General features: G+C 37.2%; 1 protein-coding gene across 5 annotated transcripts; it reads right to left on the reverse strand.

Moving 5' to 3' along the window:
- Positions 1-634: 634 nt before the first annotated feature.
- CEP83 (centrosomal protein 83) lies at positions 635-27,274 on the reverse strand. Of its 5 annotated transcripts, none has more exons than XM_075497169.1 (16): positions 27,200-27,274; positions 21,066-21,325; positions 20,558-20,708; positions 19,227-19,319; positions 18,817-18,948; positions 15,443-15,694; positions 14,009-14,140; positions 10,648-10,762; positions 8,998-9,142; positions 8,714-8,863; positions 7,950-8,025; positions 6,665-6,822; positions 3,855-3,984; positions 2,888-2,991; positions 1,973-2,153; positions 635-1,274 (listed from the first exon to the last, which is right to left on the reverse strand). In XM_075497169.1, exons 2-16 carry the CDS (start codon positions 21,212-21,214, stop codon positions 1,089-1,091), a joined length of 2,154 nt encoding a protein of 717 aa, XP_075353284.1. In that variant the 5' UTR covers positions 21,215-21,325; positions 27,200-27,274; the 3' UTR covers positions 635-1,088. The 5 variants fall into 5 exon arrangements, 4 of the variants coding, with proteins under 4 accessions (XP_075353284.1, XP_075353277.1, XP_075353290.1 ...); XM_075497162.1 differs by lacking the exon at positions 27,200-27,274 and adding an exon at positions 26,525-26,762; XM_075497175.1 differs by lacking the exons at positions 2,888-2,991; positions 27,200-27,274 and adding an exon at positions 26,525-26,763 and having other exon boundaries at positions 1,973-2,149.
- Positions 27,275-27,576: the final 302 nt, after the last annotated feature.

Raw genomic sequence — 27,576 nt, forward strand, 5'->3', positions numbered from 1 at the left:
AAGAAATCTTACCTACGGTATGGAAGATCAAAAATGCAGCCTCTGGAGAGAAAAGTTGAATCAATGACAGTGTCACCATATGCAATGTAGTTACTCAGCTGTCTGTTACTACCTAATAACAATACTGTCTAATAACAATACTGGTTAAGCTAGTAAAAGAAATCGCACTGCCTATCTCAACTGTCTCATACTTTCACTGCAGTATTTAAACAAACAAACACACACACAGAAAATAAAATCATCCCTAGACTTCCAGGAAAGTTTTCACTATCAGTTAAAAAAATATGAATTGATCCTTTACAAGTTTCTGTTACTGAACTGATAATGAACTGATAATGATAACAAAGATTTTAAAGAAATACATTCAACCTTGAATAAATAATTTTATTGTAGTTAAGTAAACAAATTACAGTAGCAACAAATACAAACTTACATTTTCATAATGTGAAGGCAATTTGTTATACTTCATGTCTACTACATTATATTAAAAACCCAATTATTGCTTATTCCTGTTATAAAAATACAAGAGGCACACTGTCAAGGGTAGCACATAAAAGTTTTCAGCACTTTTTCAATTTCATTTCATCCTCTCTATCTGCATGGGAACTTCAAAGTAACAGTCCAAATATGGATTACAGCATTGTTAACAATCAAAACAGCAACCCAGCAAAACTCCACAGTGATACGGTAACTTCTACACTGCAGGAGTAAGAGGATATTACCACCTAAATTTTAAAGGATTTTTTTTTTTAAATTGATTTTAACTTTTATTTTAACCATCAGCACAACCCAAACCTTGACAAATGTTTTTGAAAGTTTCATGTGATGAGATTATTTCATGTTTTGACTTCCCAATAATTTTACGTCATTTATATAAAAACATTTCAAGACATAGTTAATCTTTCAATGCTTTTGTTTTGAACCATTATATTTGATAACTTATGACAGTCTATCAAAAATAAATACAAAACTATGCAGAATACATTTTATGCTATTCAGGCACATACAAGCATGTTTTTGGCAAAATATTAAAAGCACGTACAAAGGATAAGCTATTGAAAACTAACAGCATGTGGAGTCTGCAGATTTTATTTGGAGTCCTCACTTTGTGCATCGCCCTCTCCAACGATCTTGTTTCTAGCCAAGTCCCTGTGCGCACCCACCATTACTCGCTCTCTAGATGGTCCAAGGTCTTGCAGCTGTTTTCTCTGTGTGGTTTCTAGTTCTTCTAACCGCTTGCGAAGCAGGGAGAGCTCTCTTTGATGCTGTTCCTCCTTGAAATTAAAAAAAAAAAAAAGTGGCTCTATTACATTTTGCACACCTACGAGGGACCAAAATGGGCAATAATTTCATTTTCTTATTAATTAATGATTTTAAAATAAAAATTGTGAAGTCCAAAATATCCTCATTCATTACATTTTACTCCTCAATGTTTTGCGGGTATTGTTCTGGCATTCACAAACAGCATCAGCAAGAAATACGCCTGCAGGCGTTCCTCCTCTCAGATGAAGAGGCACGCAGACCTGAGGTCTCAGTTACCAAGAATCTGTAAAGTCAGCCTGGTCAACCTAAGCCAGAGAGAGTTTCACCCTCAGAAGCTCACCAGAGTAAGTAAAACTTTTAACCACACAAGAAATCAAGAGCAGCAATACTGCTTTTTAATAATGAAACCATGGTGTGAGAACACCACTACAGTATTTCTTGCCCAGAGGGAGCCATTTAAAGCCTCTCGGGAGAAGGACAAAGTACAGAGAACCGGGTTAAAACTGCCCGTTTGTTACATTCTGTAATGGACTGTTTGTCTTTCAAGAACTCCTTCCTATTGCGAGGAAGGGAACACCACTAGAAGCATTCCTCAAAGTTTCCCTCCTCTGTTCAAATACTCCTTCCTTAAGACTAAGGTCTGTAACGAAGGACTGCTCTAGTACCCTCTTTTGTTGCATTTTTTTCACAACTTGTAATACATCACCACCTGAAGAAGTGGGAAGGACGCTTCAGGCCCAGGAGGCAAGGCAGACGATGACATTACACTGACTGGATTGAGTGACGGTATGTTAGGATTCAGAATTAAACTCCGGAATTCATTGTGTCTACGTTGCAAGTCCTTTAGTCTCTTCTGGAGGCGTGCATATTCTTCGTAGGAAACATTCTGCCTAGGGAGTAAGAGATTCCTTATTGCTCAAAATCTTTATTATCCCAACACAGAAACATACCTCTCCACGAGTACTCTGCTGTTTATTATGCCTACAAAGGAAAACTATGTACCAGAAAAACTGGAAGGTGGAAGACCTGTGTATATTCTTTCACCTAAATGTCTACCTAAAAGTCCCTCTACACATTAAGCTGTCTGCTGTATTACAGGTTAGAATTTACATGGAATAAATTAAGCTTTTAATAGCATTCACAGTAGTGAACCACAGGAGCCGCATTAAATTAATTATTTGAATCAAGCCCTCCATAGGTACTGAAGGAAGAGAAAAATATCACTTATCTTTCAAAGAGGATGCTAAGCCTGTTTCTCTTGCAATTCTGAAGTCTTTTTCTTTCCCATCTTCCATTTTTCACATATTGTACTTTCAAGTCTTAACACTGCTTCACTGCCACACCTCCTTTTACATACTTCCTTCTTTTGAAGGGATTCCTGCAACTGTGTATCAGATACTTTTCCTCCATTTCTTCCTGAAGAGACAGCCCTGCAGTTGTCTCAAACTCTTAGCTGTCCATCCGAAATGGATTCCATTCAACGAATTCTAATGCTGAAAATGTCATTAGGTTGGACTCCAGTTTCTAAACTAAGTGTCATGTATCTTCAAAATTACTTCATATTTGTAAGTCAGATCTTGGGCATGTATCATTTTTCGAGCTAAGAAAAAGCAAAGTTTATTACCTATTTAGCACCTGATTTTCTTTTTCTAGCTCTTCTATCTTGGCTTCCAAAAGTTCTAGTTTCTCTTGCATCCTCCTTTGTTTATTATCATTGAGAGTCTTTCTCTGTCAAACAGACATTTCAAACAGAGCTAAGTAATGCCTTGATAGATTAGATACTGTAAAAATTAAATCTACACTGCATATAGTTTCAAAGCTGTGACAGTTTTTAGGATTTTCCTTCCTTAAGAAGTGCTGTCTTGTTTGAAGGTTCTGAATCACCATGGTGGGAAACAAAAGAGGTGAGAAATGATCCATAGCTGTGACTGAAAGATGCACAGCTGTCAGTCACTCGTTGGTCAGTGACCAACTGTACTAACAAACACTAACTGTATTTGAGAATTACAAAATTAATATTCTTTAGATGACCATGTATAAATACGTATAAACATGACCAAAAAAAGTATGCTTTTTTATGTTGACCTCAACTTTTAACAACCTTAAAAGCTACTGGTAGGTTTCATAATCTGTATATGTCCAATGTATAAAACTGTCAATTAGTCTTGAGCTTTTATAAACAATCAGCTTTTCCTTTCAAGTTATTTCATAAAAAGCAAGCTTAGGAGAAGATATAAAATTTTAATAGTCCATCAAGGAAAAGCAGATCATAATTTGTCTGGTATCCAAAACATCATCCTTACTAATTAAGGAGTCCACCTCTTAAATAACCATACACACACATATACACATGCGCGCGTGCAAAAAGCCTCACAAAATCTTTGATGGCATTATAACAAAGTTGTTGGCTGTAATATTCTTTTGCATATCACTTCAACCTATTTCTATGCTAATCTTGAAGAACTGATATGTTTTGTTACTATATTCAGTAGATTGCAAATAAACTCTTAATAATAAAACAATTCTAGCTGGCCAAAGTAAAGCTGAACTTTTCATAAGCTGGATCATTCATAAAGGAAGAATCAACGTGCCTTTTTCTGAGCAACAGCAGCTCGACATAGCTTGTTCTTCACTTCGTTGTATTTCTCTTCTTTCTCTGTGATGCGCTGAGTAAGCATATGCTTCTCCTCCAGCCATTCTATACGTTTGTATTCTAAAGTCCTTTGAAAACATCAGGTAAAAAGATTAAGAGGTTATACAGACAAAGCAGTGCATTCGATTAATGCCTCAAGGCTCTTAAAATAGATGCATCTTCTCACAATTCCTACCTTTATATACTTGAAGGATCCGATTTAAATTCGATTGTGCTCCAGATTCATGAAAATGGAACCTGTGCATTAACATATCCTAGGTTTTGTTCAACTATGAGGCATATTTTGAAAACTGATTCCAAGAAGCTAATTAATTGTAGGCTGTTTGCTGGTTTGGCATGTTGCCAAACCATCCATGGAAAATTTCTAAATTTAGCTCAAATAATCACACTGGAACACAACAGTAAACAGCTATGCCAAACATCAGTTGTCAGAAGAGCTGACAACTGCCTGCCCTGTTTGGGAGGTAAGATGTAACAGAATAGGTTGCTGCCCTGTGCGGTCTACTATGCCTCTGTAACAGAGAAGTACAGACTTGACTAATGTGTGCTCAAGACCAGAACAAACGCCAACACAACAGGAAGCTCCCACTGATATGGTTCCTAGACAACATTCCAGCTGAACGCACACCACCACCACCATATGTTATCTGTTTAGGCCTTTGCATGGTAAAACATACCATTAGGCTCTGTTCTCTAGCAGTGGATAGGAAAGGAGCCAGTTTCTTTCTGCTGCCTTGTTTGTTTGGGCTATCTGCATTGTCGGTCGAAGTAGGCTAGAACTAACTGCATATTTAACTACATTACTATTAAAAAAAAAAAAAAAAAAAAAAATCAAATGGTGAGATCCTGTGCAGCTGTTTTTAAGAAATGCAGTCCAAGGCTTGGTATCAGTGCACCCATACCACTCCAGTCCTGGGCTGATGCAGTTTCCCTACAGCGACTCTGAATGAATCTCTGTAAATTTCTCACCGAACAATTTCCCTTCCCCACAGTAGAAGTATTAGGAGTCATCCACTCTCATATCAGAACCAGGATCCTAGCCCACTCGGTACCCGTCACACATAGTACACCCAGTGTGGTTTGTACCTTGCTGTTGACTGTAAGTAACTACTACTACCCAGGAACCAAAGAGCTTTCTCAAAGCACTGCTTAACAGTAAAAGAATTTCAGCTAAGACAGTGGTTAAAAATGCCATGAGTTTTTTGTTTGTTTGTTTGTTTTTTTTTTTTTTTTTTTAAATGCCACTAACACTCTTCCTGAAATGCTTAACAAGTGCCTGTCTGAGCTCATCTCTGATCTATATCGGTCTCATAGTTTGCCTTCAGCCCTTTTTATCATTTCACATTTTCATTTCCAAGCCTAAGATTGACACAGCCAGGCAGGCAGCTGCTTTGCCTACTTATGGCTCACTGGCATTATTTTATTTATCTGAAACTTTTTATCTTAGGCTTTCTTACCTTTTGGCCCTTATTTCACTTCCTCTTTAAGCCAAGTTGCTTTGGTGCAACTTAACTCTTGGTGTTCAAGCTCCTAAGAATTAATGAGCTGAAGAAGGAAGTCCTATCAGCCACAGAGTCAGAGAAAGAATGGAAACACGTCCCAAAGTTCCCAGGGTAATAGTAGGACAGACCTGGAGGACTTGCATGTAGGCTGCGAAGCTGCTTAATTTCTGCAGTGTCAGCCTTGGTGCGTCTCCCGTTATCTACGTACTTTTACAATGATCTCTGAGGACTGCCAAGTTCCTTCCGCTGCCTTCCCAGGAAAACCTACTCCTGACTGGTCTATGGTCCATAAATATGTAAATGGCACTGACGGTCTCACTCAAATAACAGTGACAATCTCACTCAAAATATGAATACACCTTCCTAAAGTAAACATCCAACGCATTTAACATGCTACTGACAACTGAACATATTCTGCAATCCCAATGCAGTAATTTCTTCAAATGTTAGGCTGAAAAGCAATACTTAAACCAATGACAAAGCAGCAATTGCAGTACCAATTTGTAGCATAGTGAAAACAAAAAAAATGCTACATTGTACCTCTTGGAAGTTTTCTATTTAATCTAGGATGCTGACTTTTAAAAAAAACCACCACACAATAATCCAGTACAAATTAGACATGTAGTTGGTTATTAGTCTAGGAAATATTACTTGGCCATTTCAGACTGATAAATCAATCTTTAAATTCCAGGAAAGCGTTCATTACTGTATGGGCTCTGAACAAGATTTGGTTTCCTTCAGCATTTATTAACATATTTTGATTGTATGTGGTCAAGCTCGTGCAAAAAAGGAACGTGATTATTTTTAATTTTGATGAGAGCTACTAGAAGGTATCCAACAAGCTTTTATTTGCCCCGTATCAGCTAAAAGGATCTAGTGGGAGAGGAAAAAAGTATATACACACATATACAGACTGAGTCCCTGAAACCTTATCAAAGCTCAAACACTCTTAAAAGAACTGCGTGTGAAACTCTGGATCCACTTCAATATAAATAGGATCTCATTTTATAAAAATAGTGTATTTCACTAGTCAAGAATTGTAATAGACATGAATGGAAATGAACTCCTATTTTTGAAGTTACCACAAGCATAACAGAAGGTATAGCCATTTTTTACACTTGTCCAATTTTTCCTCTTCATTTTTAATTTCAGACATTATTCAGAATCTACAATCCATAGTAAGTAATCCACATGAAAGGAATACAAGCAATATGAAAAGTAAAGCCAAAAAGAAGAAAAAAATTACTTCTCTGTTTCCAGTTGAGCTTTTTCTGCCTGAGTCCTTGCATGTTGACATTCTTGTTTCAATCTTTCTATTATTTCCTTCAGCTTCTGATTAGACTCCAATAAATCATTTTCTGATTGAGAAAGTGAGGCAAGCTGGAGTTGCATGTTGTGCATTTGCTACAAAGAAATGAAATTTTTCCATTTGAGAAGGTATGCAAATAACTACATTAATTTTGAAACACTGAGATAGAGCAAAATGCAGACACCAACTGGCTGCATTAGCTTTTCATAAGCCTTTCTTATTTGTTCCTTTTCTCCTTACTCAACAGCTTCTCCAGAAGCTTTACAGTAAATCACTACTAGACAAGGAAGGTTTTCTATTGTAGTTAAAATGAGAAAGAGAAAGGGAGGCAGGAGTCGTCAGTCGATGATGTGTCCCCCAAAACTTAAGAAACCTGACATTAAGCCCCAGGGGGCAGAACTAGAGCACCACACAACATTTAGTAGCTGAGCTGTGGAGCTGCCCAGACCCTTCCCTCTCATAATGCACAGTGCGTTACAGCCCGCAGTGGCTGTACCAACCAGTTCACAAAAACAAGTAAGTACAGAGTCTGAAAAGTCCAACCTCTGCAGCCAGCAGCACATGGGAAGGATGATTTCCCTTTCCTTTTCCTCTCCCCATATGCACACTCAGATACCCCAGTTTCTGATTTCTGGAGGAAAAACAAATATTGCCTTGAACTTCAAGTGCACACAGCTTGCAGACTACATTGATGCACAGCTATGTTCCTACCTACTAAATATAACATCATGGGCAAGCAGGAGTTAAAAGAATTAGGTTTTATTTTCAACACTGCCATCAATTCACTCTGCAATAGAAATATACCTCTTTACACTAGTTTATTCATTTATGAAACATCTGTTAAGCACTTGAAGAACCTCAGATGAGAGATGCAGTGTAAATGCAAAGCATTACCTAGAAACAATTTATAAGTCTCCATGGAAACTGAATCTCCAGTTAAATAGTGCATAACCATATTCAATATACCAGTCTATAAACATTCAGCTTTGAAATCCTTGGTACCCACAATATGCATGAAGCTAAAAGCTGTAATCCATCTATAAAGGTCCAGGAAAGCATGACTGATTTCCGAACACTTTCACTTTTAAATATCTGTTGTATGCATTTTGCCACTCAGGAAAAAAAGCCTTCAAAATTCAATCTAATCTTCAAACACTGGACATGGTAACTGCAGGAAAGATTGTATTTCTCTATAAAACATCACAATGGAATAAAACCTTACCTGTTTCAGATCAGCACTTTCACGTTTCTTTTCTTCCAACTCCTCTGTCTGAATAGCTTGCTGTTGAATTTTTAATCTAAAATTGTATAAGACATCCTTATTTTTATCTAATTAAAATATAGATATTAGTTAGGACAAATCAGTCTGACAATAGAATATATTGCATACTTTGAAAGGCTGATAAATATGTAACTAAACAATGATTAAAAATACATTTTTATTGATTATTAGAATTCATATAGGAGTAAGAAAGACGTTGATTTGTTTGCTTTTGGAGTATGACTTCTTCTCATTTCATCATACTGACCTTCATACAAATACTATAGTAAAACAACTTCACTAAGAACTGTAATAATGAACTCAAAGAGATATTGTATTAGGGTCCCAGTTTGCCAATGGCACCATATCAGTAATTGTGGAAAGAGAAATTATTTACTCTAACGCTGGGGCTATGCCAGCAGCCAACATGGGCCCAATTTTAACAAACATGAGTAGTGCAAAATTATATCTTTAAAATGTTCATTAAAATCATATAATTTTTAAAGGTTTGGATGAAAAATGTTAGGTTTGTTTTTTTTTTTTAAACAGCACATTTTTTAATTCTGCCTTCTTTTTACACAATACAAAAGATAATTTTGTTTAATTTACCATAATGAACATTTGTGTATCTATGAATAGTAAACTTTTATACTGACTATTGTGAAGAAACTGGGGGGGGGGGCAGGGATGAGAAATTTGTGTTAAGGTTAGAAAAACCACGCTACCGCAAACGCTGAAGTTCCTTTTTGCTAGACTCTTCTGCCATCTGTACAACACGTAGTTTCTCTTCATACTGATCCTTTTCAGATTGTCTCCAAGTATCTTGTTCCAGTTTCATCTTCTCTAGATCAGCTAATCTGTTCTCGAGTTCTAACCTGAGACATTATTCAACATGCACAAAAGAATCATGAAAAAATGCCAGAAGTATTTAGTTGCTAAGAATGACATTTTTCAAAGTTACTCAAAACACTCCTCTTTTAGAAGTTGAGCAGTAAATCAACAAACATACTTTTCATCCTGTAAGGCTGCAATTTTTTCAAAAACTTCCTCTTTGGCAGCTTGCACTTTACGAATTAGCTCCCGATCCTTTTCTACTAAAAGCACCTTATGACGTTCAACAGCTGCCTTAAGAATTTCCTTGTCTGACAGCAATCCTGCATTATACATTAAAAAAAGTTAAAATGTCATTATTGATATCAACCTGATGAAATCCAGTACTAAAATAGCTTTATAAATTGATAAAAGGGAGCTAAAAATCACAATTCACATGATAGAATGAATGAATGGGGAGAAAAAAAAAAAAAACAGAAGAGACATGGCCTTTCTTAGTGTAACAGCAACATTTCAAGAACTTTGGAAGAGTAACCATTACACTGGAATCTCTGTCTATGAAGGTTTATTACTTTAATATACAAAAGTAATTAAACAGTTGATATTATTATAGATTTAAACTCTAAAGCAATTTCTGCTATAGAGTTGTGTCTGGATTGAGAGAGAGGGAAGGAGGGAAGGAGGGAGAGAAGTGTTCCACAATAGCTATGAAAAGGTCAAGCAAGAAAATTTGTTGGGGTTTTTTTGTTTGTTTGTTTTATGGAAAAGTTTATGGTAAACAGTAACTGGTTACCAGTGAAACTGTAGTAACCTGGCTACAACAAATCTCACATTTTAATCCACTCATATTACCAAATGAAGCAATTCTAAAATTATGACTCTATAGGCAGGGACAAAAGAGACAAATTAAAACCTTGTGACCAAGACACCTGTGTTCACTGGCAAATAAGCCAACGTGCTATAACAATGACTCCTGGTTATTTAGCTAATTCGGTGATGCAGACTAGATTCCACAGCAAGTTCAGGTTAGCTTAAATCTTGCCTGTATTTAGTTTCATATTTCATAGGGTCCAACACTTTTAGTTTGCAATATACTGTAAGTGCATTGTCAATACAGAAAACACCACTTTTTAGTTCCTCTTAAAGAACTTTAATATTAAAGCAAGTGAACAGAAACAACTGTTCCAGGAAGACAAAGGTACTATTTTGGGGTTATGGCAAATTGGTGAGGACAGTCCACTTAAAAGCTGTGTAGTGATTTAAATCATCAACACATAACTAGTACTAGAAAGCTTTGGCCTTTTCACTCTAGAAAGCTATTTCAAGTTGCCTACGTACTCAGCTATATTAGGTAGCTTAGAACATTGCCAGTTTTCTTCAAAGAACAAGCTAGAAACTGTATTTTGTTTCACATGGCAGCCTTACCCAGTTGTTATCAATTCCACGGACATAGAATCAGAAAACAAAACAACCACTGAAGCCCTATGGTACATTAAGGTTTCAAGCAGAGTGTGAAAGACTCTAGAATTTGGCAATAATAGAAAAAATAACCATATGAAATACATGATTTGAAACAGATTATGCTCAAATTGTATCACCAATTCACTAATTTACATAAATGCAGAATTGTTCTGTAACTGTTCTTCTTAACCTAGTAGACCAAGTGAAACAACACAGTTATTTCAGATAGAAAATTAGTTGCCAGATCTATGACCTAGACTGGAAGTAGAAGGTAAAGGCTGCTGGAGAATGTTTGGAGGAAAAATAATTGTAGTATTCTAACTAGATGTTAAAAAATAAATCATTATAAGTTAACTGCACATTTTACCATCCATTTCACTTTGAATCTTGTTTCTCTCTCTTTCTACCTCACTCTTTGTTCTTGCTGCCTCCAGTTTGACATTTGTTACTTCCAATTTATGTGAATGTTTAAGTTCTTCTACCTATGAATTAGAAAAAAAACAAAAAACAACTAAAATAAATATATATATATTCACAGCTTTACTCTAAGTTTTTCATATGATAGTTTGCTAACAAGAAAAGCTGCCAAATAATCATGGACTACGATTATTTTAAACATACCTTAAATATTTTTTTTCACCCACTGCTTTCCTGAAGCCAATCCAGAATATCCACTCTCGTAGATAATTTTTAATGGTGATTATATAGATACTGTAACACTAAAGCTATTGACATGATCTGATTCCTTAAATCATAATCAGTGCTATTACAGGTTTTTATTAATTCTTCAAGTCACAGACTAAAGATTACCGAATTAGTTGTCAGTCATCTTGAAATGCAAGTTTTATGTATTCCCTGATTAAAAAAAAAATTAAAGTGCTCAAACAACATATATTCCAGGAACCAGGCTATCTGACTATTGACATGTATTTCATCTTTAACCAGCCAGTTATTACAAGCTACAGTGTAGAAAAGTTACTCTTTTAAGAAGCCTTGGTGATATATGCACAGATGCGCAGGATTGCCTGTGAAAACTTGGTTTCTGAGTAAATACTATAAGTTCTACAAGCTAGCCTCCAAATATTGGGGTACTTCTGAAAAGACTACTCATTAGAAATAATCTTATTACGACACTGATCCAAATTGCATAAGACCCTGAAGCATTAGCATGTCAGTTTACACATACTTCACTTCTGACTAAAGATCCCTCAGAGTCAAGCTAAAATAAAGTTAAATTTAATCTCCCCAAGTAGAACAAAACAGTGATACACAAAACCAGATTATCAATTGCTCCCCCAAGTAATTTCAAATATTGTGAAAGCGCATGTCAGTGTTATTTTGGAAAGTATATTCAGAAATGCAGGATAACTTTAAGTCAACAGAGAGCTCAGGTTATATTTCAAATATAATAACTACTAATAGTCCCCCTGACCTCCTGGAGTGCTACAGTACTTTCTCAAAATCCAGGTCTTCACAGTTTTAAAGTGCATTTTAAATCAAATACTTCTCTACGACTGTGACATACACATCAAATGGCCTCATAAAAGCAGGAGCTTTAAGAACATCAAATCAAAGACAATTACTGCTTGCATGGAAACTTTCTATAGTTTAGGCATTTGTACGCAGTAATTACACGGTCAATGAGAATTAAATATCTAGAGGAAAGCACTTATAATGAAAATCCATTCACAATGACAAATGTAATTACAACCTGCTAGCACATACAAGTGGCAAAAGGTTAAGAATGACATAGTAGCTTATTAAGTAACTACACGGTGGATTTGGTTGCTTAAATACTAAGTTGAGAACATTTCAGGGCAACTTGCAAAGATTTAAGGTGGCTTTTTTAAGGCACAAAATCCGGAAGACAAATGTGTGCACCTGTGGTCAGGAATAAGTTTGAGTGGGTGCAGAAGGGGGTGGAGGTTAGTATAGAAATTAGTTTCTGCTTTCCTCCCTTCAAGAAACACCACTGAACATTTACATTTTCTCCTACTTATGGAGGTGAGCAGAGGATACCAGTTGATACAAACAGTAAAGACTGTAACAATCTTCTATATATTCTGATAGACAATTGATTAAAAAAAAATGTTTAACAGAAGTTTTCCCCTCCTATTTATTATTCATGTGAGATAAGTATGACACATTGTATAAAGAGGCTTTAAACACTGGTACAGGTATATCCTACTCCTACGGTAAATTAGAACTTTTTTGGAGTAAGGACCAAAATGAAATACTTCACTCATAAATGTGCACTGTAAAGCCTGTTTTGAATTAAATCTGAGATTGTTAAAGAACAACTATGGTAGAAGTTAAAGTTTTCTTCCTGTATTATATCTTTCTTGAGGCATATTATGACAATATTAACTGCCATACCCATACAAAGCACATGCCAGTGTTATTTTGGAAAGTATATTCAGAAATGCACAATAGCTTTAGGTCAACTGAGAGCTTAAAATAATTCTGCATTCAGCTAGATATACAAGACTGAAGTTACTGGCTTTACAGTTAGTTCAGAACTAACTAAAGCCTCTCCAGAAAGGCAAGAAAACACAGGGGATTAAATTTGCTATCAGGAACTGATAGATGTGATAAAAATTTATTACCCAGTATCCTCTCCAGAAAGGACAGAATAAGAGACAGCAGAAAGCTAATATTTACCCAACTAACTATTTCATTAGGACTAGTATACTGACTTAAATTTACATAAAGCAGTGTAAGTATTCTGCAACATTTGAAGGTAAAACAGTTTACTAGTGTTTCGAATTTTCTTCTTTATTCAAATAATCACATATGAAATTGCATTAACGATCTGTCTTTTTTAAGTTGTGTAGCTGAGAAGTCACTGCAACCAGATAAAACTCTGAATCTGGCATCCATACTAACCTAATTATGCTGAAATACTAAACAGTGATGTCAAGTTTCTTAAGCACTTCCAGGTTTTCCCTAAACTTGAAACTTTCTGATCTTTTTTTTCTTAAGTATTTTTCTAGAAATTTCTCTAAGATCTCAAAAAAAAAAAAAAGCATACAAACACAGGACAAAACCTCTAATATCTGGTGCCAGCCCAACAACTAAGATACTCAAACATGTTCCAAGACAATGATCTACTTAAAATGATATGATGCAGTGCTGTACAGAAATGTTTCTGTACAAGCTATGCTGGCATTAGTCCAAGAAGAACGCTATGCTAATGTGACTATCCTGCTTCCAATATAACCTAAATCTCCGCAGGTGATTCTAATGCAGCTTGCTTCCTGCAGCTAACACAGCCCATTCAGAGGATACTTTTTAAGATCTCCAGAAGCCATAGCTCCATTAAAAACAAAAAAGGGAAAAAAAAAAAATCAATTTAAAGCTCTATTGCACTTTACACACTTTATGAAAAAGTAATGCTTGTTCCATAAAATAAGGCTGGCTATTTTCCTCAGTACTAAAAACATGAATATAAAGACACCTCTTCAATGCCTGTTCTGTTTAGAAAAAACATATAGAAAATGAAATAAAAAGAGCAAAACCTCAATCTTTAGAGATACTTTTAGGGATGATATTTTTCCTGTAAAGTCACATATTCTATATCTTCCAACTGAAATTGGGAAAAAAATTCCAAACCTATTTTAAGTCACAGCAGAAGACATTGTTACTTTATTCTTAATGTAAAATTTAAATAGAAAAACTTAAACATAACAGGATAGGAAAAATTTATTTCAGATCATAAAAGCACTTACTTTAGCAGCTAAGGAATTGACTTCTCGTTCAGATTTGTGAAGTTTGCTAGTTAAGAGAATGTTTTGCTCATGACTCATCCGCAGTTCTTTCTCAATTCGATCAATCTGTAGTTCAGCAGACTTCTTTTCTGCCTTGAATAAATAAGGTGTTTGTAAGATTTTTGGAGCAGGGCTGTCTCTTGCTATTCACTTGAAAGGTTCAATTGATCTGAGCTTTCAGATATGAACCACCCTTTATATTATATAATAATATATAAATATTTATCTTTGCTCAACAACATGTTCCAATACAACAACGGTCTTGAATTTTACTTAAAAGTCACAACTGTTTTTACTAACACCGCCTGCACAGAATCTCACACATTTTCAATCCTACTTCACAAGAGGCAGAGGTAATCTGACTTGGTTAGGAGGCAGCAGGTATTCCAACCAGTCAATTACTGGGCTGTAAACACCAATATGACTATAAGTGCTGCTCAAAAACATGTCATGTGTTGGCCTATGCAGTTATACTAACTGAAGAACTAGCATCATGGAGAGGAAACAAAATGCAATTACTGTATTATAGACTCAAGGCCCTGAGCTTTACTAAGTATCAAAAAGGTAACCTAACCTATGATCTCACCTTCTTTTTTCCAAACTGACCTATTTCCACCAGGACTTTTTTTTTTTAAGTTTTCTAAATTAAGAATATTACAGCACTTTTCTTTTTAAGTGGTGATCAGAGCATTTTGTAACAAAGGTATACAGCACTAATAACAGTAAAAAGGAAAATGAACCATCTACCTGTATGCTGCAACTGTGTGAGAAATCTACATGGAAAGACTCACTACCTAGAGAGATAGCAAGAACTGACAGGAGGACTGAAGACCACAGATGAGGAATACAGTGGAATCCTGGGAAATATACAACAGGCCAGAAATACCAAAGGTCCTTTAAGGGAGAGCAACAGCCAAGAACTAAACAACTGCAGTAATGTGTTGGAGAAAGGAGAGACACAGGTAGGCAAGAAAGACGACACATGAGGAAAGGATTAAAGAAATAGGGGAGCATCATATGACATTTTTTAAAAGAACAGAAAATTTACTGTAGCAGATTCTTAACATATTATCATCAGTTTCTAACTCCAGCCAAGTGACAAGTGCTGACATGAGCATCTTATCGACTGCAAACATGGATAGCACTCGCATGTTTAGAACGGAGATCATTCAACAGAATCTCTCAGTTGAGCTCTCCACCTTTCCAAAGTTGAATTGGCAGTACAGGACTCCCAATGCACTTACAATTTGTTTTTAAATCTGAAATGTACAAATTCAAATTGTGGAGTCAATGGCAAAATTATCAGTGACTTCAGTGACAGTTCTATCAGGCCAAGTGTTGCTCTCACTACACTGTACCAGGAGGCATAATTTTAAAAAAAAAAAAAAATCTTACCTCTAGAGACCTTGTCATAGCCTGCATCTCAGCTAACTGTCGTACTTGCACTCTTTGAACATTTTCTGCTTGCACACCACAATTGTCTCTTTCTGCTCTTAGTTCTGCTACTTCTGCTTCTAGGCCTTTTAATTTCTGATACAGTTGTGCCTTTTCTCTAGACAGTGCCTCCACACGTTTACTGTCCCTCGTGGGATCAACACTAAGCAGCTGATTATGGAGTTCTTCTTTATCTTTATCCAGCCTTGCAATCTGATAGTTGTTAATCAGAAAAATAAATGCTTTTACATTGGTTAGGTGTCAGGCAGCAACAAATACAGCAGTTGACAATTAAGGAAAGAGCAGCAATGTGCATTTAAAACACTAAGAAACTGCATTCACATTTATTTTCTTTTTTAGAGTAGGAAAAATCAACACACCCATTCTTTAGTGCCTTTTTTGCTTCCGTTTTCACTGATAAGGCTTGTCCTTGGGCCTCAGATGTCCCTGAGCCCCCTAGCAGTCTGTGGGAGTAAAGCAGTACCCAGAGTAGAGGAAGAAAACGTTAGGGATCATTTGATCCACTGGACACACACAAGTCCTTGGAATGGACCCAAGCATTTTGAAGGAGCTCACTGGTATTATTGCAAGGCTATTCTCTATCATCTTGTAAAAGTCATGGCGATCAGAGAAGGTTCCTGATGACTGGAAAGAGGCAGATAGCACACCCATCATCAAGAAGAACAAAAAGGTCAAGAAGAAGGATCCAGATAACTACAGGACAGTCAGCTTCACATCAGTCTCTGTGAAGGTTATGAAGCAAAACCTCTTAAAAGCCATTTCTAAACACATGAAAGACAAGGTGATGGAAAGCAGGGTTTACCAAGGGCAAATCATGCCTGACCTACTTCTCTGCTTTCTAGAAAGAGGTGACTAGTACTGCAGACAAGGAGAGGGCAGTGGATCTTGTATACCTTGATTTTAACAAGGCCTTTGATACAGTCTCCCATAATCTTCTCTCTCACCGAATTGGTGAGATATAGGCTGGAAAAGTGGATGATAAAGTGGGTGGAAAACTGGCTGGGCTGCCAGGCTCAAAGAGTGATGATCAGTGGTGCAAAGCCCAGCTGCCTGCCTGTAACTAGTGGGGTCTTTCTGAGATCAGTACAGGGTCCAATACTGATTGATGTCCTCGTTAGTGACCTGGATGATGGGATGGAGTACACTTTCAGCAAGCTTGCGGGTGACACCAAACTGGGGGGAGATGGTCAATGAACTGCTATTCAGAGGGATCTGGACAGGCTGGAGGAATGGGCTGACCGGAACCTCTTCAACAAGAGCAAGTCATGCAGCTGGGATGGAGTAACCCAATGCAACAGTACAGGCTGGGGGCAACTGCCTAGGAAGCAGTTCCATGGAAAAGGATCTGGGGGTCCTAGTAGACAACAAATTGAACATTAGTCAGCAGAGTAGCCTTGCAGCAAAGATGACCAACTGCATCCTGGCAGATTGGCAGAAGGATAGCTAGCAGATCCAGGGAAGTGATCCTTTGTCCCCTTCCAGTACTTGTGAGACTGCATCTGGAGTTTGTGTCCAGTACACTAAGAATAATGACAAACTGGAGCACATCCAGTGGATGGCCATCAAGATGGTCAGGGGGCTGGGGAACATGACATATAAAGACAGGCCGAGAGAACTATGCCTCTTCAGCTCAGAGAAGAGAGGCAACAGAAACAAATTGGAACTTGTGAAATTCCAATTAGGTGTTATGAAAAAAGCTTACCATGAAAACGGTTAAATACTGGAATAGTTTACCCAGAAAGGTTGTGGAATCTCCATCCTCGCAGATATTCAAGACTCAACTGGACATGGCCCTGAGCAATCCTATCTCATTACATTTCAATATTTTAAGCAGGATGTTGGACAAGAAGGACATATCTTCCAATTTATATTATGATTTCACAATTCTATAACCACAACAGAACTCAAGTCTGCTAGTAACTCAAGACAGCCAACACGAGTGGGCCCTGTCAGACAGAAAATAAAGCAAAAAAAGTAAAAACAAAAACAAAAACCTTTCTGTTACAAGGTAGTATGATAGGTACAAACTAATCTCAAGACTGTAACTAACAAACATATTATAAAGATTCTAGTGCTTCAAAATGAGTTATGTGGACTAAATGTAATCCTGGGGGCAAAAGAGTAAGAAAGTAAAGATATTGATATTTGGAGACTAGTCCAAACTCTGCTCTGCAGCAATGCTTTTAGAAGTTGCATTAGTGATCCCTCTGGAGCAAAGCCAATTTCTGCAGCAAAAGCCCTCCAAATCCCTTTTAGGAGGAGATTCAAACACTTATTGCATGACATGCCCAAGCCATGCCCATTTAAGAATTCGGATGGTTTTGTAGCCTCTTTGTGCTAAATGGCATGGAAGGTTAAAAAGGCTCTAAGAGAGAGAAACTAGATCACATTGTGCCCTGGGCTCAAGGTAGTTTCATTCTCTGTAAGTGTGCTAATTAGCCACAGGACTAGCACAAACTCAACAAGCCCACAAGAGAGGCAGGCTGTAAAGCAGCATGTGGGTTTAGCTCTGGGAAGGACAACTGTTCTGTTTTTAATGCATTGCATTTGCAAATTTGGATTGATTTTGAAAGTGATGATTGCTTTCATTTGTGTCTCACGTTTGGACTAATACATTCAAATCTGGCACCTTAGGATATATGCTCCCAGACAAACACTTAAATGAATATGCAAATGACATATGCAACACTCATTTACACTGCTGCATATACTTAAAACATAAATAAGCTGGCAATTTATTTAGCTACATTTTGAAAGTCCAATTCTGAAACAGAAAATTCATGAATGATTTATTCAAGAGTTAATACAACTGAAATAAAGTTACCAAAGTTTTCAGTATCCTTTTGACCACCACTGTCATAATCCAACTTAGCTGCAAAATGTACCCTTGTCTGGTATTAACAGTTCTTCTGCTGCCTTCTTCTTGGATTAGTTGCCACATAAGTAATTTAAAATCTAAACTTACATTAGTTGCTCAGATAACTTATTAATTTCAGATTAGTGTAATGTCTCAAATTCCATCACAAATGCAATTAAAAAAAGCATTAAGCAAAGCTACTGGCTGTCATTTATCAGAAGGCAAGTCTATTCTTACTTATAATAGCACAAATGATATTGCAACACATCACTGAACAAACCTACAGAGACAGCTTTAGGCTAAGTCATAAAAGTGTTTTGAGAATTAAGAGAACGGAAACAAACACTACATTATGAAATGGTGTCAAACTGACAACCCATCAAGTACCAACGTTTTCACAATGTTCAAGCAGCTTTGTCATCAGATACGTTTTAAGCTACTGTAACATTCTATGTACCTCAGCTTCATATTTTATTTTCTTCTCTTCTAGAATACGTGCATGTTCTTCCTTTTGATGTTCAAATTCTGATTTCAGAAAAGTATGTTCATAACGAAGTTTGTTATATTCTGTTCTGTATTTTTCCACTTCCTAAGTTAGAAAAAAAGACCAAAAACATCAACCAGAGAAGTTTTCAGATTTATCTCCTTCAAATGTCCATGCAATGTTCCTATCATTTCACAAGTTATATTTGATGAACTAAATCCCTCCTTCTCCCTCTTCTAGGGTTTCAACCTTCATTGCCTGGGGCAACAGTACCAGAAAAAGAATGTCATACTTTGCTCCCCTTTCAGTTTTAATTTCCTAAGGTTTTAGGAACAACTATAAACTGCTCTAAATGAAAGAGAATTTCAATACTTAGTACTTACATTTTCTAGCTTCCGATAACGTTCTGTCATAGGAGATTCCAATTCCTGCTGTATTTGTGCTTTTAACAGTTCTAATTTTTGAGGAGTTAACACCTTAAGACAGAAACATATCATAAATAACTAGTCATATTCATTTATTTACACTGTGATAGGACAAATAGCCAGGAATAAAGTATTTCAAATACGATTTTAGGAATCCTGCTTCATTTTCTATGTTTTTCTAAATAATTTTCAGTAGTAGTTACAGAAGCAAAAAATCACATTAGTGAACTAAAAATGTTCTGGGAAGAGAAAGAAAGCATTTAAAATGTCAGTATTTACTGATAGGAGCAATACAAATTTCAAGCTGAATTGCCAAGAGATTTATCTCTTTTGTGGGGGAGGAGGGGAAGGAAAAGTGGTCTCACATAAAAGATAAAGAATTAGCGTTTGGAAAAACTTAAACAGAAATGAACCAACCCCAAAGAATCAAAATGAGCAATACCAAACCAGTTCTTTGTAAAACACATTAGATGCATGTTTTCCAACAGATACATGGGTACTGGTTTGAAATGAAACTAAGATCAGGAAAGATTCCCTGCCTTAAGCTCCATGCTGCATGGTATTTTGTTAAGTTTTCTTGGGTATGGTTAATACAGCAAACTATCTACCAAGAAAAAGTGTTAAAAAAAAATTCATCCACAACCTGTGAAATACTCTAATTTATTCTACTTTTCTTCCACTTATCTGTAACCTGAAGTCCCTGAAAACTAATTCTAGTTATGGTACTGAGGCACTTCTCCTCCATTCGGAATCTGGGATCCTTTGTTAGATGCTATATTTGTTTCCTAAGAACATGTCCCTGCATTAGTTTAAGGAAACAAGCAGTTACAGAAAATGTCATCCAAGTTATCTTAAACGTTGGGGGGGATTTTGTTTGTTTTTGTGGTTTGGTGGGGTTTTTTTTTCTTTTTAAGATGAAGAAAGCTGTCATCACGAAGAGAAACAAATATCTATTTTTCCAGTCACTTATCCTAACAGGTTTAGGCATCTAAGTTATCCTCCAGGGCAGATGATTCTCCCCATAACAGGAGAGCATGTACAAAAAAAGACTGAGGGTCTTACTATTAACATAGCACATAACAACAGGATTTGGAAGATTCGGTTAAACAAGAAAACAATAATTTCAACCCATAGTCACTCTAGAAAAGAAACATTACTCGGGTTGGGTGAATTTCAAGATATCTGAAATATATTCAAGCTAGGTATATACATGTTACAAACAGAAATATATGCATGGCCCTATTACAGGATTAAAAGTCATATTAAGTTCTGCCAGTAAATTATCTCACCTGCATCTTTAGTTTTTCTAGCTCTTGTGTTTTACCCAGCAACTCCTCTCGATATTCAGCAAGAAGAAACTGAAATTTGTCATGTACAGTCTGCTTTTCAACTAACAACCGCTTCAGTTCATCTTGTGATTTTGTATATTCCTCCTGTAATCTGCAAGATAAAATACATATTTATTTTATATTCACCCTCTAAAATTGGATCTTAAAGCTCAAAAAACTCATGTGCAGAAGCAAACATACAAATACCAAGTTAGAATTAAGCTATTAATATCCTGTTCCTGTAATATACTGAAAAGTTATCCCATATTTACAAGCATAAAAAATATTGCAGAAACATAATCTGCAATGTCTTAAGGTATTCTGAATTGTTTATTTTCTAATATGAACAACGGTCAAATCTGTCCTTAAATACAGAAATAGCTAACACACACACACAAATCCCTTCCACCTAACAGTTAGCTTCACCTTTTAACAGCTCAAATGAAGAAACCTGTTTAAATTACTGTACCTTAGATGTTCTGCCTTTATAGTCTGATAATTTGCTTTATGGTGTTCACATCGCATTTTTTCATCAATCAGAAGTTTTTGTAATTCTTGTGAATTAGCCGTATCGCCATTTCCAACCACAGGAGGAAGGAGACTGCCCAAAGCATCCATTTTATGATGACTGTTCACAATGAGTATGGAGAAGACAAAATAAAAATTAACTTATAACTCATCTACAATGCCATCCACTTTTTCTGCTGGCATCCCAGATGATCAAGTCACCTGAACAAATACAAGGACATGTAATTAGCAAGCAAGTACATTCACAGTTCAAAGATTTCACACGCTGCTTTTGCTTTCAGTACAGAAGAATCCTGGCTCTGCTGTAAGGTTAGAAACCTTACAGGTTAGAAACCTCTACTGAAAGGGCAACTCTTCCCTGCTCGTTCTGCCTGCCCTGAAAAGTAATAGCCCTTCCAGGGGCACAGAATAAACTTAAACATGGAGATTATTTGAGTCAATACAAAATAAGCACAAACACTTCTATCTGACAGATTACATGAAATGTTATTTTTACTTATGCTGTACACTGAGAATCAAACTATGATGCTAGTAATGCCTTGTTATGCCTTGTTAACCAGAGTTCAAGCAGAGGCCACAGACATCAGACACATATAGCTTTTACTACTACTTATCACAGTTACAGTGTATCACACTATCCTAACAAGTTGTACTACTCAATACACCATTATTTCAGCTGGAAGAAGAGCAGATAATTCTCACTGTTGAATCCCTATCAAGCCCTCTCTGAAGAATAGTTTTCATGGGCAGTCTGGAAGATACCTGCCCAAAGTTCAGCCCTGAAATATATCATTGATACATGTCACTTCCTCATTTTCAAAGTTTATTTCGTGGTTTCTTGTGACCTTTCCAGAAAAGAGTTTTGCCACATTTGACAATATCAGATTGGTGTGAGAAAGCTGCAAATTGACAGATGCTGAGAAATGGGAAGTAGTCTAATATGCCTCATTAGTTCTTTTCGATATTAGAAGCAAGACGTATTAATCTGATCATTACTGACACTTCTAAAGGATCTGGGGGAGGGAGGACTCTAACTGAATTTTAGGGAAGTTACAAAGCTTTGAAACCAACTACTCTGCCATTTTAGCTTTCAGCATAACTGGACTGATGCCTAAGAACTCCATAGCTGCAGTGTACAAAGTGTAATTCAAAGTTACAAAGTGTAACTTTGTACAAAGTAATACTCAAACAGGAAAACTGTTAAATCTCCACCATCACTGTAAATACCTCACCTTCTTTACATATACAGTTGAATATATAATGTTTTCTACCACTCCACTCTTTAAATCTTTCATAGATCTATCTTAAACACTTACCATTTGATTTTACAAACCCCTGAACTGTAAGCAAGATGAAAATCTATCTTCCGTACAGGAAAATAAACATTGCATGTCAGTACCCATTCCACTAAAAGACATAATAATGTCAAGAAAGTCTTACATTTAAGTTTTCTTTCCCATTTTTCCTTCCTGCATCACTAAGATGGGAAAAGGTCAGAGGAAAATCTACCAGAGTTACAACACTAGTATAGGCAAAGCAACAACAGCAACTTTGTATTCTGCTTTACCCAAATTTGCTGAGAGAATAAGGCAGAAGAAATCACAATAAAGAACATTCTCCTCAGTGACTGTCCTATATACACAACCAATTTCAAACATTAATAACACAAGCTCTGAAGAACGTTCTAATCAATACAGTATCTATTTTTCATTCCTGAATTTCGTTGGCTGTTGAGAAACAAAGGACAAGAGCAATTTCCAAACTCTATATAAAGACATTTTCAATTGTTAAACCAACAGCTGTATGAGAACTGGTCAGTGATCCTAAGGACAATAAACCATGTGAGGACAGAAAGTTCTGGTACACAGAGAAAACCCAAGGCAGCACATCCCTAAGAATTTCTAAGCATACCAACAGGGTTATCATGATCACTGTAGGAAATAAAAAAAACCAAACAAAAAAACAACCACCAGGCAATAGTACTTTTCCCTGTCTCAGGTCTTTGCTTTCATAAGCTACAGGTACCAAATATAACTATCAAACTGTAAGCCAAAGCTCAGAATTAGGAACACAGGATTTAAAGTCGGGTCTGAATCCTGCAGCTTACTTGAGTAAGAAGTAATTCTGAAGTGGCATAACAGATATAAAGTCAAAGACACCAAAAAGCCACGTTTTCTGAGAGCACATCAACCAAAAGAAAGAGATAAATGGAAATGCAACCTTTTGTACCCTCAATTCCAAGCTGCTGCAGGTGGGAAGTATATTCTCTCCTCACATCTTTTGCTACTATCAAAAAGTGCACAAATTATAAAGCAAGACACACACCTGGTCATGTATTCATCTGCATGAAAAGCTCATGAAAACGAAAAAAAGGAAAGAACGGAGGGAAAAAAATTGTAGCTTACAAAACAATTGTTTCAGACTGCAAAAACCTAAGCAGAGGCATTTAAAGAAACAAAACTATTTTGGCCTGCAGGGACATCTAGTGGCAAATTTCATGATTTGCATTCCTGGTGACAACTGTGAAACAAACTACACATAACAAAGATTTCATTACTTCATGAGAGCTCTTTCCTCGAAATCATTAATAGCAACTTGTAATACTTAACCTACTTACATTCTTACAAATAAAAAACTTTTTTTTCCCCCCCAAATCATAAAATAATTCCTGGCAATGAAGTGTCAATAGTCAACATCAGTTAGGGCTACAAATATTGTAAGTATATTACTAACAAGAATTTCTTCTGTATGTGCTTATAGTATGGCTTATAGTATTTGCTCATAATCAATGAACAGACCTTAAATAATCTTCAAAATCACACAAGACTACACCCATAATTTTTGAGAAATACTTTAAAGGAACACTAGTTAAAACTTCTTCCTCTATTGGAGATCTGTTCCAGAAGTAGAGAACCATAAAACATACTTTAAAGAAACTAAAACCACATCATATCTAAAATTAATTCTCCACCTATATATTTGCCAAATTTTGTCATCTTACAGAACTGAAAACTTGTATCAGTTGCCCTGAATTCATACTATGAAATCTTAACATCATTTTGTGCAGGTATACATAAAAAGGTATTGGTGCCTGAAACCTAGGAAACGCACACTCACTAGGTAAAATAGCAATATTTATGTAGAATATCTAGCTAAGTGAAGTAACTCAGTTACATTTCCAAGAATCACTTTTGTTTTGTCTTTCTTCTCCAATTGTTTATTTTCATACAGAGAGAAACATTGCTTAAAGACCTACTTCACATCTCTCTCTTCTTTATATCTACACATAATGAAAGGGCTTTTCTTCTTTTACAAGATTTTTCAGCTGTATTATTTTAACTTTTTGTTTGCTATGAGCACTTAAAATGGTGAGAATACTTGCATTTAGAGAAAAATATGAAGATATTAATATAATTTTATTTATTTATATTACAATTTTTATTTTTATTGTATGTTGTTTACAACAAGGCTTCCTTCTAGCTTACCTGGCATAACCAAATTACATTATTTCAGCATGTATTGGTAATTCATCTGGGTGACATATATAACTCACTCATGGCTCTGCTTTCCATACCACAGCCACACTTAAAACACATACATTTATCATATTTGAACACTGTTTTAAACAGATGATACATTGAATGTAATTTTGCAACTATTGATGAAAAAATTAACAGTATTTAGCCTTTTGCCATGTTTTGTTCAAGCAGTAAAATTCTCAATAAATCTGTTGAAAGCTAAACAGCTGTATCACACAATGTATGGTTTAATCCATTTGCCTGCTTCTGTCAGAACTCTAGACCTCTTTATACTCTCTTTCTTTTCTTTTTCTCTAATCGAATCAGCCAAGGTCTTGTGAAACTATAAACTACTTGTGTGAAAGAATAAGCGAGACACTCAAAGCAAGCACAGCCTGCCTCATGAAAGTGACTCTTCAAACACTACCCCTTCTCATCCCTGCTTAAGAGTGTACAGTAAGACTAGACAATGAACTAACGAAAAAGTGTAATCCAATATAAGAGCTCGCTGTCACCAGGAATGGGAGGTTCCACTCCTCCTTTCTTCGTCCCCATTCCTAGATTTGTCATTCATCAAACCCTTCCATGAACTGATTTAACTCAAGAAGCCAACACACTTAAACAAGCAGAAAACACTCAATAGTTTTTCTGTGAAGTCAGTGAGTCATGCTAGCTCATGGAAAAAATCCAACAAGCTACACCACCAGTGAAAGCAGGCAGCTGGTACTGGCTAGGAGAAAGGAACAAAGAGCCAAGTAAATAGGAGGAGCAGCAAGACTTTCTTTTTTCAGGAGCAGAGAGTTGTCACATCATGAGCTCAAATGTTCACGAAATCACAGCCTTGCACTAGATACCTAGCTTTTAGACAGTCAAAGTTAGGTGAAACAAATCCTACCTTAAATGACTACACAACACACTCATGAGAGATCAGACTTCCCATGAACATCAAGTGAATAAAAAAACAAAACAAAGTTACATATAATTTGAGAAATATGATAGTATACCTGTCATTACTTTAACAGTCTGTATACTACTAATCCACCATCAGCAACTTGCAATAGCCAAAGCAATCACCTTAAATACATATATATATATATATATAGGGGGGGAAAAAAAATCAAATACAAATATGAAAACCTTTATTACAGAAAGTTCTATAATCTGGATACTGCTCAGATATGACTGTAGAGAATCCAATGAAAATGAACACTTAATACCTTTGCGTGCCTAAGTGCAGAAATTTTAGAGAACATCTGATGACTTCTACATTACAGAAGACATCAATCTCATTCAAATTACTATCACTTCCTCCACAACACCATTCAAAGTACAAATTCCAACAACAATTAAGCATACATTATTTCAGCGTCCATCCCTACACATGGCACACAGTATCACCCTTTCAGTTTCTGTCTTACACTAGAGATACGGTTAATCATTAGGTGAAAAGCAACAAACAAGGTTATACCTTAACTTCAGATTAAGGTTTTTGCTTTAGCCACATACACTACTAACTCAAACTGACAGCAATTACTGATCAAACTGAAATTTTGTATGGGAGCTACAGTTGGTAAACCTAGCTGTACTCAAGAACAGCTAGTCTACATATACCATGTATGTTCTCCACTGTTTTTTTCATGATAAGAGACCTTCAAACACACATGAGAAACTTTTACTCACTAGAATCTAATTCAAAGTTTTACTCAGGCATACAGATGACTGTTTGTCACAAATAGTTCTACAGTCCACAACCAAAGCTCTTCTGAAAAAATCACTTCCCTTTCACATTGATTTAAAAATAGAGATGTTCAGACAGGACATAGGTCTCATGTTAGTATATGTATGCTACACCTCCCATAGGCAGAAAGATGATTATATGCACCTTACAGCATGTGGACAAAGAGCACGTGAAAGGCAAAGCGAGCCGTGTAAGTCACCATGACATTTTTCCTGTTCATTTTCCTATGGACGTAGGAGCGTTCATTTTCCTATGGATGTAGGAGCTTGGTCAGAGGAACAACACTAATACGGGTGTCACACATCCAGAAGTGCAGAAGAATAACCATTATCGTCAAACTGCACAAGGCTGAAGTTCGTTGGTGGAAAAGAAAGCATGCAAACGTAAACATCTGAAAGCCTGGCAGTGAGCGGCCTCTTCCTACCCCTGAACTTTGTCGACCCGGGCTTGTGCTGGGCGATTCCCAAACCCACCAGCCGACGACCAGCCAACGGGGGCCGCAGCAGGCTGTTACCACCAGACAGGACACAAGACAAAGACGATCGCACTCTGGGACAGGCTGCCGACCTCTCTTCCCGGCTTTGCAGCTCTCTGCTCCGTAACTAACGGCCCAGGGGAGGAGCGAGCGGGACGGCAGCAAAGGCGGAAGGGCCTCCCGCGAGGTGAAGCCCCAAGCAGGAAGGCCGCAGTCCGCCCGCACGCCTGGCTGGCCAGCCGGCCGGCCGCCCCCGCCTCAGCGGTGCCCTGCCCCTCACACCCCACCCCGCTCAGCCGGCAGCGGCCGCCACCGGTTGGAGGAATTTAAAAATGGCGCCTCACCTCCCGCCAGCTCCTCCGCCCGCCGGCGTCCCGCGGGGCGCGGAGCATGCTGGGAGCGCAGGAGCGCCGCGCCGCCGCGCCGGGGAAGGCCGAGGCGAGCGGAGGGGGCGGGGGCAGCGTTGCCGGGGAAACGGGCTCGCGCGACCTCTGCGCCCCGCGTGCGCGTGCGCCGGCGGCCCTCCGCGGGCTTGCCCCGCCCCCGCGCCCTCTGGCACCGCCCATGCGCGCGCGCGGGGCGGTGCCTAGCGCCCACGGTCTCTCCGCCTCACCGTGTCGGGGGGGGGTGTGGGTGGGAGGTGTTTGTAGGCTGCCGTATCAAAATAACAGCCCTCGGGTGAACGTCGTGTATTTAAAATGCGTTTGTTGTGTCGCTGCAT

Source organism: Mycteria americana, chromosome 1 (genome assembly GCF_035582795.1).
Source record: "Mycteria americana isolate JAX WOST 10 ecotype Jacksonville Zoo and Gardens chromosome 1, USCA_MyAme_1.0, whole genome shotgun sequence".
In the NCBI taxonomy this organism is placed as follows: domain Eukaryota; kingdom Metazoa; phylum Chordata; class Aves; order Ciconiiformes; family Ciconiidae; genus Mycteria; species Mycteria americana.